Raw genomic sequence first — 13,516 nt, 5'->3', positions numbered from 1 at the left:
CCGGTACTGCAGTGTGTACCGGTACTGCAGTGTGTACTAGTAGTACAACGTATACTAGTACTGCAACAAAGTACTAATACTGTAAGGTGTACAAATACTGCAAAAAGTATTACTACTACAATGTGTATCAATATAGGAACAAGTACTACCTACTGCTGCATAAAACAATTGATTGTTTTATTTCACCAGGAAAGCCCCATTGAGATTTAAAGACATCTTTTTCAAGGGTGTCCAGTCCAAATACTCCTACTGCAATGTGTACTACAAATACTGCTATTACAACTTTAACATTTACTAATACCTCAGAAAATACTACTACTTCTACCGCCACCATGCTGCAGTACTGGAAAACTGCCCAGTACTGGGGCTGTGGTTTAAATCTTGTACATGTGGTCAAACTCCAGTATGACCAGCAGAGGACACACAGGCTGGAGGGATACAGTTTTTAAATGTTATTGTTTTAGACTCTTTTTTAAACACATGCTTTAGTGAAGGTATCTGGGCAGCACCAGATGACATCACAGGGTGGAACAGAGTGTTGCGAGTTGTGCACAAGGAAACTACATCAATGCGTGTATTTCTCACATCATGGGGACCTGCTCTTATGGGACAAAAATCCGGTCCATAACATAAATCCTTTAGTATGTGATCAACAACATGGTTTAAAGTCCAGATCTGGGTTCAAATAGGTTAAAGTTTAGGTTAAATTGTAGTACGCAAAATAAATTTTAGCATGTTATAATGTTCCTTCATTAAAAACATGCCTGAAGAAGTTTTAGATGTCATTCATTCCTGTTTGAGTAATCTAGTGATCTCTCCTGGGCCCTATTCGAACCCTCCTTACGCTGTATGAGACTGTCAGAGCACTATGGGAGGTCAAAAATGAAACGGAAAACTTATAAAACATGTTAACATGTTGTTTTGGGTGACTATAGCATTTTCAAAACAATAAAAGCTAACATGGTGATCTAAATATTGTGTGTTAGCAGATAATACCCTATAGAAGTTTACTACCCCTTCGTTAAACAGCCTTTCATCAAAGAGTTTTGGCCCTGGGCAAGCATGGATTCTGGATAACAGTTATGGAATTCCCTTGTGTGACATCATTATTTCCAACCAGAAACTAAACTTTAAAATTATCTTAACTGTGTTGGTAAAAATGAGTAGTCTAACCTGTCACGGGCACTTTAAGGTTAGGCTAGTAGTGACTATGGTTAAGATCTGACTAGTGCAATGACAGATCTCAGAGGACATGTTAATGCATTGTTTTGGATGAATATAGCATTTTTAAAACAATAACGTTGACATGGTGATCTATGGAGTATTAATATTTAACACATAATATATTTAGAAGTAAAATACCCCCTCTATTTCAGGTTAGGATCAGTCTCCATGAAAGGAATGGAAGTCTATGGAATGTCCCCAACAAGCATGGAAACACAACATGAGTGTGTGCCTCTGGGGGTGTATGTTTGCTTGTGCGTGTGTGTTAGTTAATACACATGGATGTGTGTGTTAATGTTCGTGTGTTCTCATGGGTGTGTTGGTGCTCTTGTGTGTGCTAGTGGGTGTGTGTTAATGGTCGTGTGTGCTCGAGTGTGTTATGTTCATGTGTGTGCTCGTGGAAGTGTGTGCTAATGTTCATGTGTGTGCTCGTGGAAGTGTGTGCTAATGTTCATGTGTGTGCTCGTAGGTACGTGACACGTGTGTAGGTTAACAGTGTGTGTGTTAATGTTTATGTGTGTGTTGGTGTTCGTGTGTGCTCCTGGGTGTGCTGGTGTTCATGTGTGTGCTCGTGGCTCTGTGTGTTGGTGTTTGTGTGTGTGTGCTTGTGGGTGGGTGTGTGTGTTGGTGCTCGTGTGTGTATTAATGTTTATGTGTGTGCTCGTGTGTGTGTTAATGTTTATGTATGTGCTTGTGGGTGTGCATGTTAGTGTTCATATGTGTGCTCATGCGTGTGTGTGTGTGCACGTGGGCGTGAGTGTTTTGTGGTGTGTATTAGTGTATATGTGGGTCTACACTGGTGGGTGTGTTTGGTGTATGTAAATATGTATGAGTATTGGTGCTTGTGGGTGGGTGTGATTTGTGGTGTGCGTGAGTTAGAGTGTGTGTGCACTGGTGGGTGTGTCCAGTTGTGTTGTTTCCAGGGAGTGGCTGAAGCTGTTCTTCAATGATCCAGGACAAAGGTCAGAATAGAGACAGCCCGGTCAGGACACTGAGTATAATGTGATGGTGGTAGATATGATAGTTGTGGTAGTAGTACTTTAGTAGGACTGTTCCCTTCTAAAGGAGAGGTCTTTAGTCCCCTGCAGATACTCTGCATGTCTCTGTACCTGTTACAGTAGTTATAATAGTAGCAGTTACAGTAGTAGTTATAGTTGATAGGAGTAGTACTTGTAGCTTCTATAGGAGATGTCTATAGCACCCTACAGATGTTTTGCATGTCTTCATATGTGTTGCAGCAATAGTTATAATAGTAGTAGTTAGAGTAGTGGTTATAGTTGATAGTAGTACAAGATTAGTAGTTGTATTATAGTACTTGTACCTTCTATAGGAGACGTCTTTAGCCTCCTACAGATGTTCTGTACATCTCCATATGTGTCTCTGATCTTAGCGCAGGCTTCATGGCTCCTCAACTCCATCAGACCACGAAGTTCAGCTGTAGTCACACCGAAGTCGCCGTCCTGCGCCTCATTGGTCGAGTTCTGGGGAGCGTGGTCAGCTGTATTGTTCGCCATGGTTGCCGTAAATATAACGTCCAATCAGAGAAGAGTTTACTGAAGAGTCCAGATGAGAGCAGTGCAGTGAAGAATCGTGAAAAATGAAGGCCTCAGTGAAGCATCATTCTCCAGTTCTGCAAAAGAAGAGACCAGGACTCAGCCAGCACATAAGTGGGACTAAAGAAAACTAAAGCAGGACTAACCCAGGACTAAACCAGGTGTAAAGAAAGACGCTGGTTTGGTCCAGATGCCCTCCCTCACACCCCTTTGCCTATACAGCTGTAGAATTATGGGTCCACCTCACATATGTGCCATAGTTTACATTAGTCACATTTTTCTGCTCCTTCAAAGTGACTTTAGAAAAGGTGCTCAGAAAAGGCACAGAGCGGGTGAGAGAGAAAGAAAAAAAATGAGGGAGGAGAGGAGGGGGAGAGGGAGAGGGAGGAGAGAAAGAAGAAAGGAGAGTGGGGATAGAGGGGGAGAGAGCGGGGAGAACAGAAAGAACACAGGGAGGAGAGAGAGAAGAGCAAGAGAAGAGCGAAAGAGAAAGAACGAGAAAAAGAGAAAGAAAGAGACAGAGAAAGAAAGAATAGAAGGGGAAGAAAGAGAGAAGCAAGAGGGAGGAGAGCAGGAAAGGGTAGAGACAGAGAGGAACAGAGGAAAGGAAGGAGGAGGACTGAGGAGTAGAGAACAGGTCTGGTCAGTGCAGGGTTTACAGGTAAATACTGTCCGCTCAGATACTCAGTAATACAGTACCTGTCATTATGGAGACAGTTTGTCTTGTAAACTGTTAAGAAAAATAAAATAAGGACAAGACTTCAATAAACATTTACAGGCTACAGGGTTTAGAACATCCCTGATGGATTACCATATTATCGTCTGAGCATCTGTGTAGGGATGCACCAATACGGATACTGGTATAATATCGGTTAAGTCAAGGCTGGGCCTATAATTGGATGTAATAAGACTATTTACAGGCTGATTTTAGACTACAATGTCTCAATGTTTAAGCTTTTATTCACACAAAGCTGTTCAGTAGAGATGTGAAGGATACATGTTACATAACACCACTGGATCTCTGGTGTAATAAGCCATTTGTGTTTTAAAATAAGTGCCATTTTCAGTCCCTACACAGGTATCGGTTAATATTGGGTATTTGGTATATATATTTACGGTCAAAGTATCAATATCAGTATCGGAACTGAATACGCTGGAATAGTGCATCCCTAATTCTAGGTCATTTTCTGGCATTTTCATCAAAATCTCCAAAAGTCAGATCCAGAAATGTTTTTTCCCTGATCAATTCTATCAGTGACAAAGTCCATTTTCCCGCTTTATTTATCCAACCTCACCACAATATCTGCAGGTTAACTAGAGACATCTCAGTCAAACACTACAGGGATACAGGAGGATGAGAGAGCATCAAACACCCAGGGATATAGGAGGATGGGAGGGAATCTGACACAAAGGGTAGTCGTAATAGTAATAGTGGTAGTAGCAGCGGTAGTAGTACACTTGCGTCATATTACCACTCAGGTATGTGCATCAGAGCCACACCCCTGACACAGCACACAAACCTCACCTGTATGAACAAACACTATAGCCTCACCTAGAGAGTACTCACATAGACCACCCACATAGAGAGACCACCCACATAGAGAGGGCACAGAGTCCGGCTCTAGTCCGGCTCTAGTCCGGCTCTAGTCCGGCTCTAGTCCGGCTCTAGTCCGGCTCTAGTCCGGCTCTAGTCCGGCTCTAGTCCGGCTCTAGTCCGGCTCTAGTCCGGCTCTAGTCCGGCTCTAGTCCGGCTCTAGTCCGGCTCTAGTCCGGCTCTAGTCCGGCTCTAGTCCGGCTCTAGTCCGGCTCTAGTCCGGCTCTAGTCCGGCTCTAGTCCGGCTCTAGTCCGGCTCTAGTCCGGCTCTAGTCCGGCTCTAGTCCGGCTCTAGTCCGGCTCTAGTCCGTGGTGATGGTGCAGTTCTCTGCAGACAGACCTGATCTGAATGACAAGCAGCTCCTGCACCAGACCCTCTCTCCCCTAACCCCCTCCTTCCTCCCCCTCCTCTTCCTTCTATCCCTCCTTAACCCATCTCCTCCATCCTTTCTCTCTCTCTCTCTCTTTTTAAGCAGAGAGAGAAGAGGAACAAGGAGAGAATTTAGGGAAGATAACACTAGAGAGGAAAGAGGAAAAGAGGTAGGAGGTAGGAGAGAACCACAACGAGCACTCAAAAGAACAACAGGGGGTAAGGAAGGAATTAACTCAATGAATGAAGGGAGGAAGGAAGGAAGGAAGGAAGGAAGGAGAGAGAAGAGAAAGGAGAGAAAGATGAGGAGAGAGAGAGAGAGAGACAAGGAGAGAGAGCGAGAGGGATATATGGGATGTCCCGTTTCTGTTTGCCCTGAGTGTCTCCTAGCAAAAGGCCATAGTCATGTGACCCCACCCACAGTCACATGACCCAAGAGTCATTCACTAAAACAGAAACAAAGACACAGTCCCTTGTTCAGTCCGCGGTTCAGTCCGCGGTTCAGTCCCATTTAAACAAAACAATGGTTATTTTTAACACAGAAGACACAAGCAAAAAGTAATTATGTTCAACTGTAATAAACCAGGAACAAAGGAGGAAGAAGGGAAGCAAGGAGATGAGGAGGAGGAGATGAGCGAGGAGTCTAATGAGAAAACAGTAAAAAGTCAGTGAAGCAAAGACACTAGACATGTGAGCTCGAATTGGAGCAGAAGACAAGGTCAGAGGAGGAGAAGAGCAGGGGAGAGGGGTCAAATAATGTTCTGAAACCAAATGCTAACATCTCGTAAACTATGTATTGCTATCATAAACAAACATGTGACCAGACTAGGATCCTCTGTGCCGAGACCAGATCTGGCTAGGATCCTGCAGAGGACCTGTGTGAACCTTCAGATCTGGTTAGGATTCTGGTGGCAGTAAAATCCTGGTCCTAAAATCACTGTGGGAGATTCCTGGGATTCCTCTGGTCTGTGCTGAGGCCCAGGCTTAGACCCCCATTCAGACAGGACAATAAACCAGGACAATAAACTGAGACTAAACCAGTAGTAAACCAGGACTTTAATGAGCAGTTGTACTTTGCATATGTATGTAAAGTGAGAGTAATGTCGGAGGGTGGATTTCAGACGTAGAAAACAAATAGTAAAAAACTCTGCCACCACGGTGAGAGGAGCAGGGCTAACCAACTCTGCCACCACAGTGAAAGGAGCAAGTCTACCCATTCTGTAACCGCAGTGAGGGGAGGAGCAGGGCTAACCACTCTGCCACCAAACTGTAGGGCTGGCCACCGAAACTTGATTCCAACTTGGAACTGACAGAAAAGGTTTGGCAAGTACTGGTTCAGAAAAAAAAGCAGTTCTGTGCCAACTTTTGGTTTCTTGGCTTTAAATGCCAGCATCAATGAGCCAACAAATACACTGCACCGATTTATCAGCAGCACAGGTGTTCTCACATCACAACAGCACTACTCACAGGCAGCATTCACGTTTTAATATTCACGTAACCGCATAGTAAAAACGTAAACAAAAAGCATGTTCTCCGAGGGAAACTTGAGGGAAACTTGAGGGAAACTTGAGGGAAACTTGAGGGAAACTTGAGGGAAACTTGAGGGAAACTTGAGGGAAACTTGAGGGAAACTTGAGGGAAACTTGAGGGAAACTTGAGGGAAACTTGAGGGAAACTTGAGGGAAACTTGAGGGAAACTTGAGGGAAACTTGAGGGAAACTTGAGGGAAACTTGAGGGAAACTTGAGGGAAACTTGAGGGAAACTTGAGGGAAACTTGAGGGAAACTTGAGGGAAACTTGAGGGAAACTTGAGGGAAACTGAGTCCATGTGAGGATCATCCTTGCACTCTGGTTCATTTGCGTGTGCATTTGTTTTGAGTTATAACTGGACATCGTATAGCCAAGTACTATGTTTTAAATATGAATTAACATAGTTAATTTTTCTGTGCCTGTTTTTTTGCGTAAATTAATGGCCAATATTATTAAGAAAATATATTTCAATCCTTGAAATACATTATAACTGTTCTGGAACTGGCATCCCAAAGCAAGTACCGTTAAAATACTAGTATCAGCCCTACCACAGTGAGAGGAGGAGCAGGGCTAACCACTCTGCCACTGTGCCTCTGACTTATTCATAATTTCACCTGTTCAAAGCCCCCTCACCCTGCGGAGCTTGTTAGCCGCCAGCGCTAATTAGCACAGATGCCACCAATTCTTCTCTGACCCTCTCCTCTGCTCCTCTGACCCTCTCCTCTGCTCCTCTGACCCTCTCCTCTGCTCCTCTGACCCTCTCCTCTGCTCCTCTGACCCTCTCCTCTGCTCCTCTGACCCTCTCCTCTGCTCCTCTGACCCTCTCCCCCAACCCATCCTGGTGCACTGGGATGCCCTCTGCTGCTAAGAGCTTGGTTTAATCACTGGTGTAATTGCGTCTAAATGAGGAAGTGCGTGTGTGAAAGGTCAGAGGTCACAGATGAAGGACACATGGGAGACATCTGTCCTTTTAATCAAACTGGGACTACTTCCACTGGCGGATTAACACAACACACCACACTGAAACAGATCAAACATGAACGTGTCAATGAGCTGCAGGAACAACCAGGGGCCAAACCAGGGGCCAAACCAGGGGCCAAACCAGGGGCCAAATCAGGCGCCGCCAAACCAGGACTAAACCTGCAGAGATGAAGGCATAGGAGGAGTGTGATGTTGCGTGGGAGACTGAGGTTTCTATAGGATTTATGTAAGAAGGCTTAGATAACATGATCAGGAGTGAGAGAGGGGGGGGAGAGAAAGAGAGAGAGTGGTGGTGCAGATTAGCACTGACTTCTGTCAGTCTGTCCCAGGGTACCTGTGGCTACAATAGTGACTTACCACCACTAAGTGTGGAGTAAATGATGCATGAAACTGTAACGAGGCTTTGAGCATTTCGAAAAGTCTAATGCAGTATTATTATTATTATTAGGATCTTTGCAGTTAAAGTGTAAAGAACTTGGCTCTGGGAGAATGAGGGACACTAAACCAGGACTAAGTCCCGGTCCGGTCCTCGGTTTGTTAAACCCTTGCTGGACACTTGTGTATCAGTGCTGGGGAAGTTGTAGAACACATGTTATAAAAGCCCAGAGCTATGATAAAAGGACTTATCACACCCTCATAGTCCAGACCAGCTCTGAACCAGGACATTGACCATATTTGGAACCGCTCCTGTTTGTTTAGACAGAAATTGAGGTCTGGATTCTGTCTGCACTAGAGAACAATACAGATATCGGCCCTGGTCCGGCCCTGGTCCGGCCCTGGTCCGGCCCTGGTCCGGCCCTGGTCCGGCCCTGGTCCGGCCCTGGTCCGGCCCTGGTCCGGCCCTGGCTCAGTTCCATGTATGGTCTTGTTTATTGTCACACATTTTTTCGGGTCACAAGACGCTGCTCATCTGACTGACACCAAGACAAGACTGAAACTGGGCTAAACACAGGGCATCTGACACAATCCAACTTGCAGGGAGGGCATCTGACACACAGGTAGGGCATCTGACAGACAGGGAGGGCATCAGACTTCAACCACAAAGACAAGACTGAATCTGAACAAACTAGTCCAGATTCCAAACAAGGACTAAAACAGGAATTAAACCAGGGACAAACAGGGACTAAACCAGGACTACACCAGGCTCTTTGAATGGTGTGGATTAATAAACGCTAAAGCCATAAAGCAGAGCACCCCGACAGAAAAATCTATGCTCTCAGCACCGGGATTATGAGGAAGAGAGGAGGAACAGAGGAGGAGAAGTGAGGAGGAGGAGAGAGAAGGGAGAGGAAGGAGAGGAGGAGAGGCAGAAGAGGAGGGGGAAAGGAAGAGGAAGGACAAGAGAAGAAGGGGAGAAGAGAGGAGAGGAGGCAGGATGGGGGGGTCACTTTGGTTTCTTGTTCATAAACCAAAGTGACATCCAACCTTAGATGTCTAAAATGTTGTTCCTCTTTCTGAACACCTGCCTCTCCACAGGAAGCCCACCTGCGCCAACTTCCTGTCGCTGTCCATCTGGTCACTTCCTGTTTCTAGCGCTAACACAGGGTTAGCATCACCACCACTACCATTATTACAGAGATGGGTTTATACGGCTGGTAAAGAATTTGCTGTTTAAGAGTCAGATGGCAGATTTGTCTACTTGGTTTTGTTGACCAAAACTGGCACAGAATTCAAGTCTTTTCTGTCAGTATAAATAAACAAAACTGAAAAGATTTTTTCACAATAGCTTCAGAAAGTGATGGCATTATTCAACCTCAAAGACGTTACTGTGGTCAATTGAAAGGACTTTAGACCATAAGATTCATATGACAAGTTTGTGGAGCCAGTCCCAAAACAATAAGTTTCAACATTTGTGGATCAGATTTTGGAGAAACAGTGAATCTCCCATAGAGTTATATAGACCTCATTCTCAGTCTGAGATTATGACATCATCAAATTGATACTTTGCAGCGATATCTTGGGGTGTTCTAGTTGTATATGTATGGTGGAGTGTTCAGCAGTTACCATGGTGACAGATTATCAAACTATCAAAATTAACAAATTATCAAATTGAAAGCTCAAGAAAAAATACAATTGGATTTAAACTACACATGTTCAGGAGCCTGTGACCAATACGAGTCACAGGCTTTGTTCTGTTTAGAAGTTTGATTTTCAACACAAAGGTGAGAGTGACTAACTGTTGGTTGTTGTTGTTGTTTATGCTAGCAAGCTTGCAACTGTAATGTTATTTGAGGGACTAGTTTAACAGCATAAATCAGCTCACCTTTTGCAGCTTAATCAGCTCTCTCTGGTCAGAATGTGTTAAAATAAAGATTAATGTATAATAGAGCTTCTGACAGCAGTGCCTGCAGTTAGCATCATAACCGCAGGGAATGTTGATGACATCAGCTGCAAAACATCAATATTTCCAAAACTTCCTTATTTTTGATAAATCTCCGGTCTCTGTGTGAGCTATGCAAAGGGAAAAAGACTAAATCTGCAGGATTACTGAAACATGCGTGAATAAAACAACACATAACTCCAGGGACTTTTCTAAAGAGGAAACTACATTAGAACAGGGTTAAAGCCCCACTGTGATACATTTCCTCACATTAAAAAAAGGATTCAGTTCCCACTGCAGAACATTTCATCGCATTAGAACAGGGTCACGATTTTAAAATGTCAAATTGGATTTTGATACTAAGGAATAGACTCGATACTCAATACCGATCATACTACACATGATAAACACTTTCTTTACACAACAGAATGTGATTTTCAACATTAACTGGTAGTACTTTCTGTTCTATTCCCATGTGGCCTTAGATCTGTGTAATTCCTCAGTCATCCAGGTAGGTTCCATAGTGGTCCATAGGCGTATACTACTCTATGTGGTATGCTGATACGGCTCAAGATCATAAAGCTATTCAGGAAAGGTTCATTTTCTGCCCTGTGAATGCAATTTTTGTATCAATACCTGCTCAAATGAGTATCTAGTTTCGATAATATTTTTAATATTAATTTGTATCAGATTTTTGATAGTTTTGACAACCCTAGAACAGGGTCAGGGAGACCGTTTAGGCCTGTGACAGTTTTAAATAGTTTCCTGCTGTGAGATGATGATGCAGGCGTAACTTAAACAGCTCATAGTTAAACTATGCGTCTAAAAATTATGAAGTGAAAGAACGAAGGACCAACCCAGGTTTAACACAGACTCCCTCTCAGAGACACAGAGAGGAGCAGAGAGGAGCAGTGCATAGCAGGGAGGAGCAAAAAGGAATGGAGGTCTTTCCAATTCCACCAGTGGTTTTCCAATTCAAATGTTTTTTCAAATGCCAAAGAAGTGATTGTTTTTTTTTTTGTTGTTGTTTTTTTTAACATATTAAAGCTCAGTTGACTAAAACACACTTATGGTAATTATATTTGAGATTTTACAACAAAAAAAATTACAATTATTTTCCCAAATTTGGCAAAAAAAAAAATTTGTATAAAATTTTACTCCCGGTTGGAAATTATGACATTACACAAGGGAATTCCATAATTGAAGAAAACTATCATGTATATTTTCTACAGGTATTATCCCACCAAATTAAGAAGTGCTGCACCAATACTGATACCAGGTGTCGATGCCAAGAGCCCACTATAACCGCGTTGCGTTTTATTTGACGCTTACAACTTGCCTCTGAGCTGTACGTTGCATTCTGAGCAGTGAGGACTGAGCAGAGGTGACCATAAAGAGGCTTGTTAACTGTTAAGCACATTAAGATCAGCTTTAATCATATGCATCTGTCACACATAGACTGTATAAAAAAGTGGACTAAGTGTGACATCACCCATAGCGTTCAGCTCAAATGAAAAATGAAGCTCATCGAGGTCAGCAGTTATAGGGGATAATTTACTGTAATTGACAAACAAATTTAGCGGCAAATTTAGGAATAGAATGTAAAACATGATATAGCATGAAAAAAGTAGGCTATACTATAAAAATCCTATGAAATGAATCATTATCAGTACTCTGTATTGGTGACTACTCAAAATGAAGTATTTGTACTCGTTTTGGAAAAAGTGGTATTGGTCCATCCCTAAAATTAAGTCACAATTCGAGAAACATATAAACCTACCATACACACATTAAATACATTTCCCTCATCATCCAGTCACTGTTCCAGTCACAATGCATGTAGACATGACTCTTACAGTGAAGCTCAACATAGAACATCAAAATCTTACATCTACAGAGAAGCACAAAAATATATTAAAATGTCGTGGACCAGCCTGATAAAACTGCTGAGTCAGCGTAATGAATGAACGGTGAGATTAGCATTTGGCATCTTAAAAGGTTTGGCATCGGTTTAACGCAGGGGTGGGCAAACTTTTTGACACATGGGCCACAATGGGTTCTAAAATTTTCCAGGGGGCCGGGCCAGGATATATATAAACAAAAGTGTGTGTGTGTGTAACATAACATGTAGCAAAGCATGAATATGCAAGGCTCATTGTACAAATTGTTTTCCAAATAAATTAATTAAATTACCTATTTGGTCATGTTTGGGCCAGATTAATAAACCCAAAGGCCTCCAGGCCGTAGTTTGCCCATGTCTGGTTTAACATGAAGCTCACTCAACATTCTGTGACGACATACAAGCTCGGGACTGAACCGGGACTGAACCGGGACTGAACCGGGACTGAACCGGGACTGAACCGGGACTTTGTGCCAGTTTAAACCAGGTCAAACTAGTACATTTTGACACTTGGAACATTTGAGCCAAAAATGACTCTTCTGGTTAAACGCGAGCCACAATGTTTCACCAGTTCTGTCTGTGCAGAACGTTCCACCACCAAGAAAAAGATTAGAGAAAGCGGAACTGAAAGATTTAGCTTTGATTTGGGGAAAAAAAAATACACAGAAAACCCAAGAGGAAGTAACCACAACATGTGATCACTATTCACAAGAGCGTGGTTAAGAGCCTGGTTTAGAGCCTGGTTTAGGCCCTGGTTTAGGCCCTGGTACTTGCTCTATTGTTTCACTTGAACTGTATGAATGATGTTGCTCCACTGGGAGGCATTAGTCAATCGAAACCAATCAATAAAAACCCCTCAGAGAGACCAGAGATCAGAGAGTGACATGGAGAGCTCTTCTGGGGTGGATCTATTTTCTCATTCAAATGAATACAATGGTGCATGATCCCACTTTAAAGAATATGACAATACTGCCTTATGACGCTGCTCCACCCAGACAATCCCAAAGAATCCTCTCTGTTAACCCTCATGTGTGTCAGATGCCCTCCCATCCTCCAATATCCTTGTGTGTCAGAAGCCCTCCCATCCTCCTGTATCCCTGTGTGTCAGATACCCTCCCAGATGTTGTGGTGTGGTTAGTTAAATATAGCAGGAGAATGGACCTTGTCACTGATGGAAATTATGAAGAAAAAAAATATTTGTGGATTTGACTTTTGGAGATTTCTAATGAAAACACCAGAGAATGACAAAGAATACTGGTTCAGTCCCCGTTCAGTCTGCAGTATCTTGTTGGGGTTTCCGGCTCCTCCTCTTAGGTTGTGGTGGGCGAGCTGCCCCACTGGGCTTCCCTGGTTAAGTGCATCTCTCCCTCTCCCCATTCCTCCCTCCTCCTTCTCCCTTTCTGATTCCTCCTCCCATTCTCCCTCCTTCTCCCAGTCCTTCTTTCTCTCCTCCTCCTCCTTTCTCTCTTTTCTCTCCTCCTCCCTCCCCTCCTTTCTCCCCACTCTCTCTCTGTGGTGTTGACGTCATAAACTTAAGTTCAGATAAATATAATCCTTTACATTAATAATTGAAGCATCTCATCATTTTTTCATTGGATCCTCCTCAGACCTGCGGGACTCAGGTCTATATCGGGTATAAACCGGGTCTAACCAGGGTTTAAACCACTTCTGAACCAGGTCTGAACCAGTACTAAGCTAGGTGTGGGCCAGGTATGTAGTGACAGATCTTTGAGCTTCATTGATCCTCAGTTCATTTGCGGACATCCACGCGTCGATAATTCTACAGCACGTACACCCCCAGGTCAAGACCAGGTCTAATACCATGATTAAGGTCAAGACCTAAGATTATTACTAAGGCCAGGACTAAGGCCAGGGGACTAAGGCCAGGGGACTAAGGCCAGGGGACTAAGGCCAGGGGACTAAGGCCAGGGGACTAAGGCCAGGGGACTAAGGCCAGGGGACTAAGGCCAGGGGACTAAGGCCAGGGGACTAAGGCCAGGGGACTAAGGCCAGGGGACTAAGGCCAGGGGACTAAGGCCAGGGG

General features: G+C 43.6%; 1 protein-coding gene across 1 annotated transcript in view; it reads right to left on the bottom strand.

Moving 5' to 3' along the window:
* LOC117377624 (plasma membrane calcium-transporting ATPase 1-like) overlaps positions 1-13,516 on the bottom strand; it is a 52,004-nt gene that overhangs the window by 35,448 nt on the left and 3,040 nt on the right. Inside the window, exon 2 of the mRNA XM_033974083.2 lies at positions 2,546-2,854. Within this exon, the coding sequence (XP_033829974.1) occupies positions 2,546-2,738 (193 nt within the window). The 5' untranslated portion in view covers positions 2,739-2,854. The remainder of the gene's footprint in view (positions 1-2,545; positions 2,855-13,516) is intronic.

Source organism: Periophthalmus magnuspinnatus, chromosome 10 (assembly GCF_009829125.3).
Source record: "Periophthalmus magnuspinnatus isolate fPerMag1 chromosome 10, fPerMag1.2.pri, whole genome shotgun sequence".
Classification (NCBI taxonomy): domain Eukaryota; kingdom Metazoa; phylum Chordata; class Actinopteri; order Gobiiformes; family Gobiidae; genus Periophthalmus; species Periophthalmus magnuspinnatus.
This window is presented reverse-complemented; position numbering and strand designations above follow the sequence as displayed.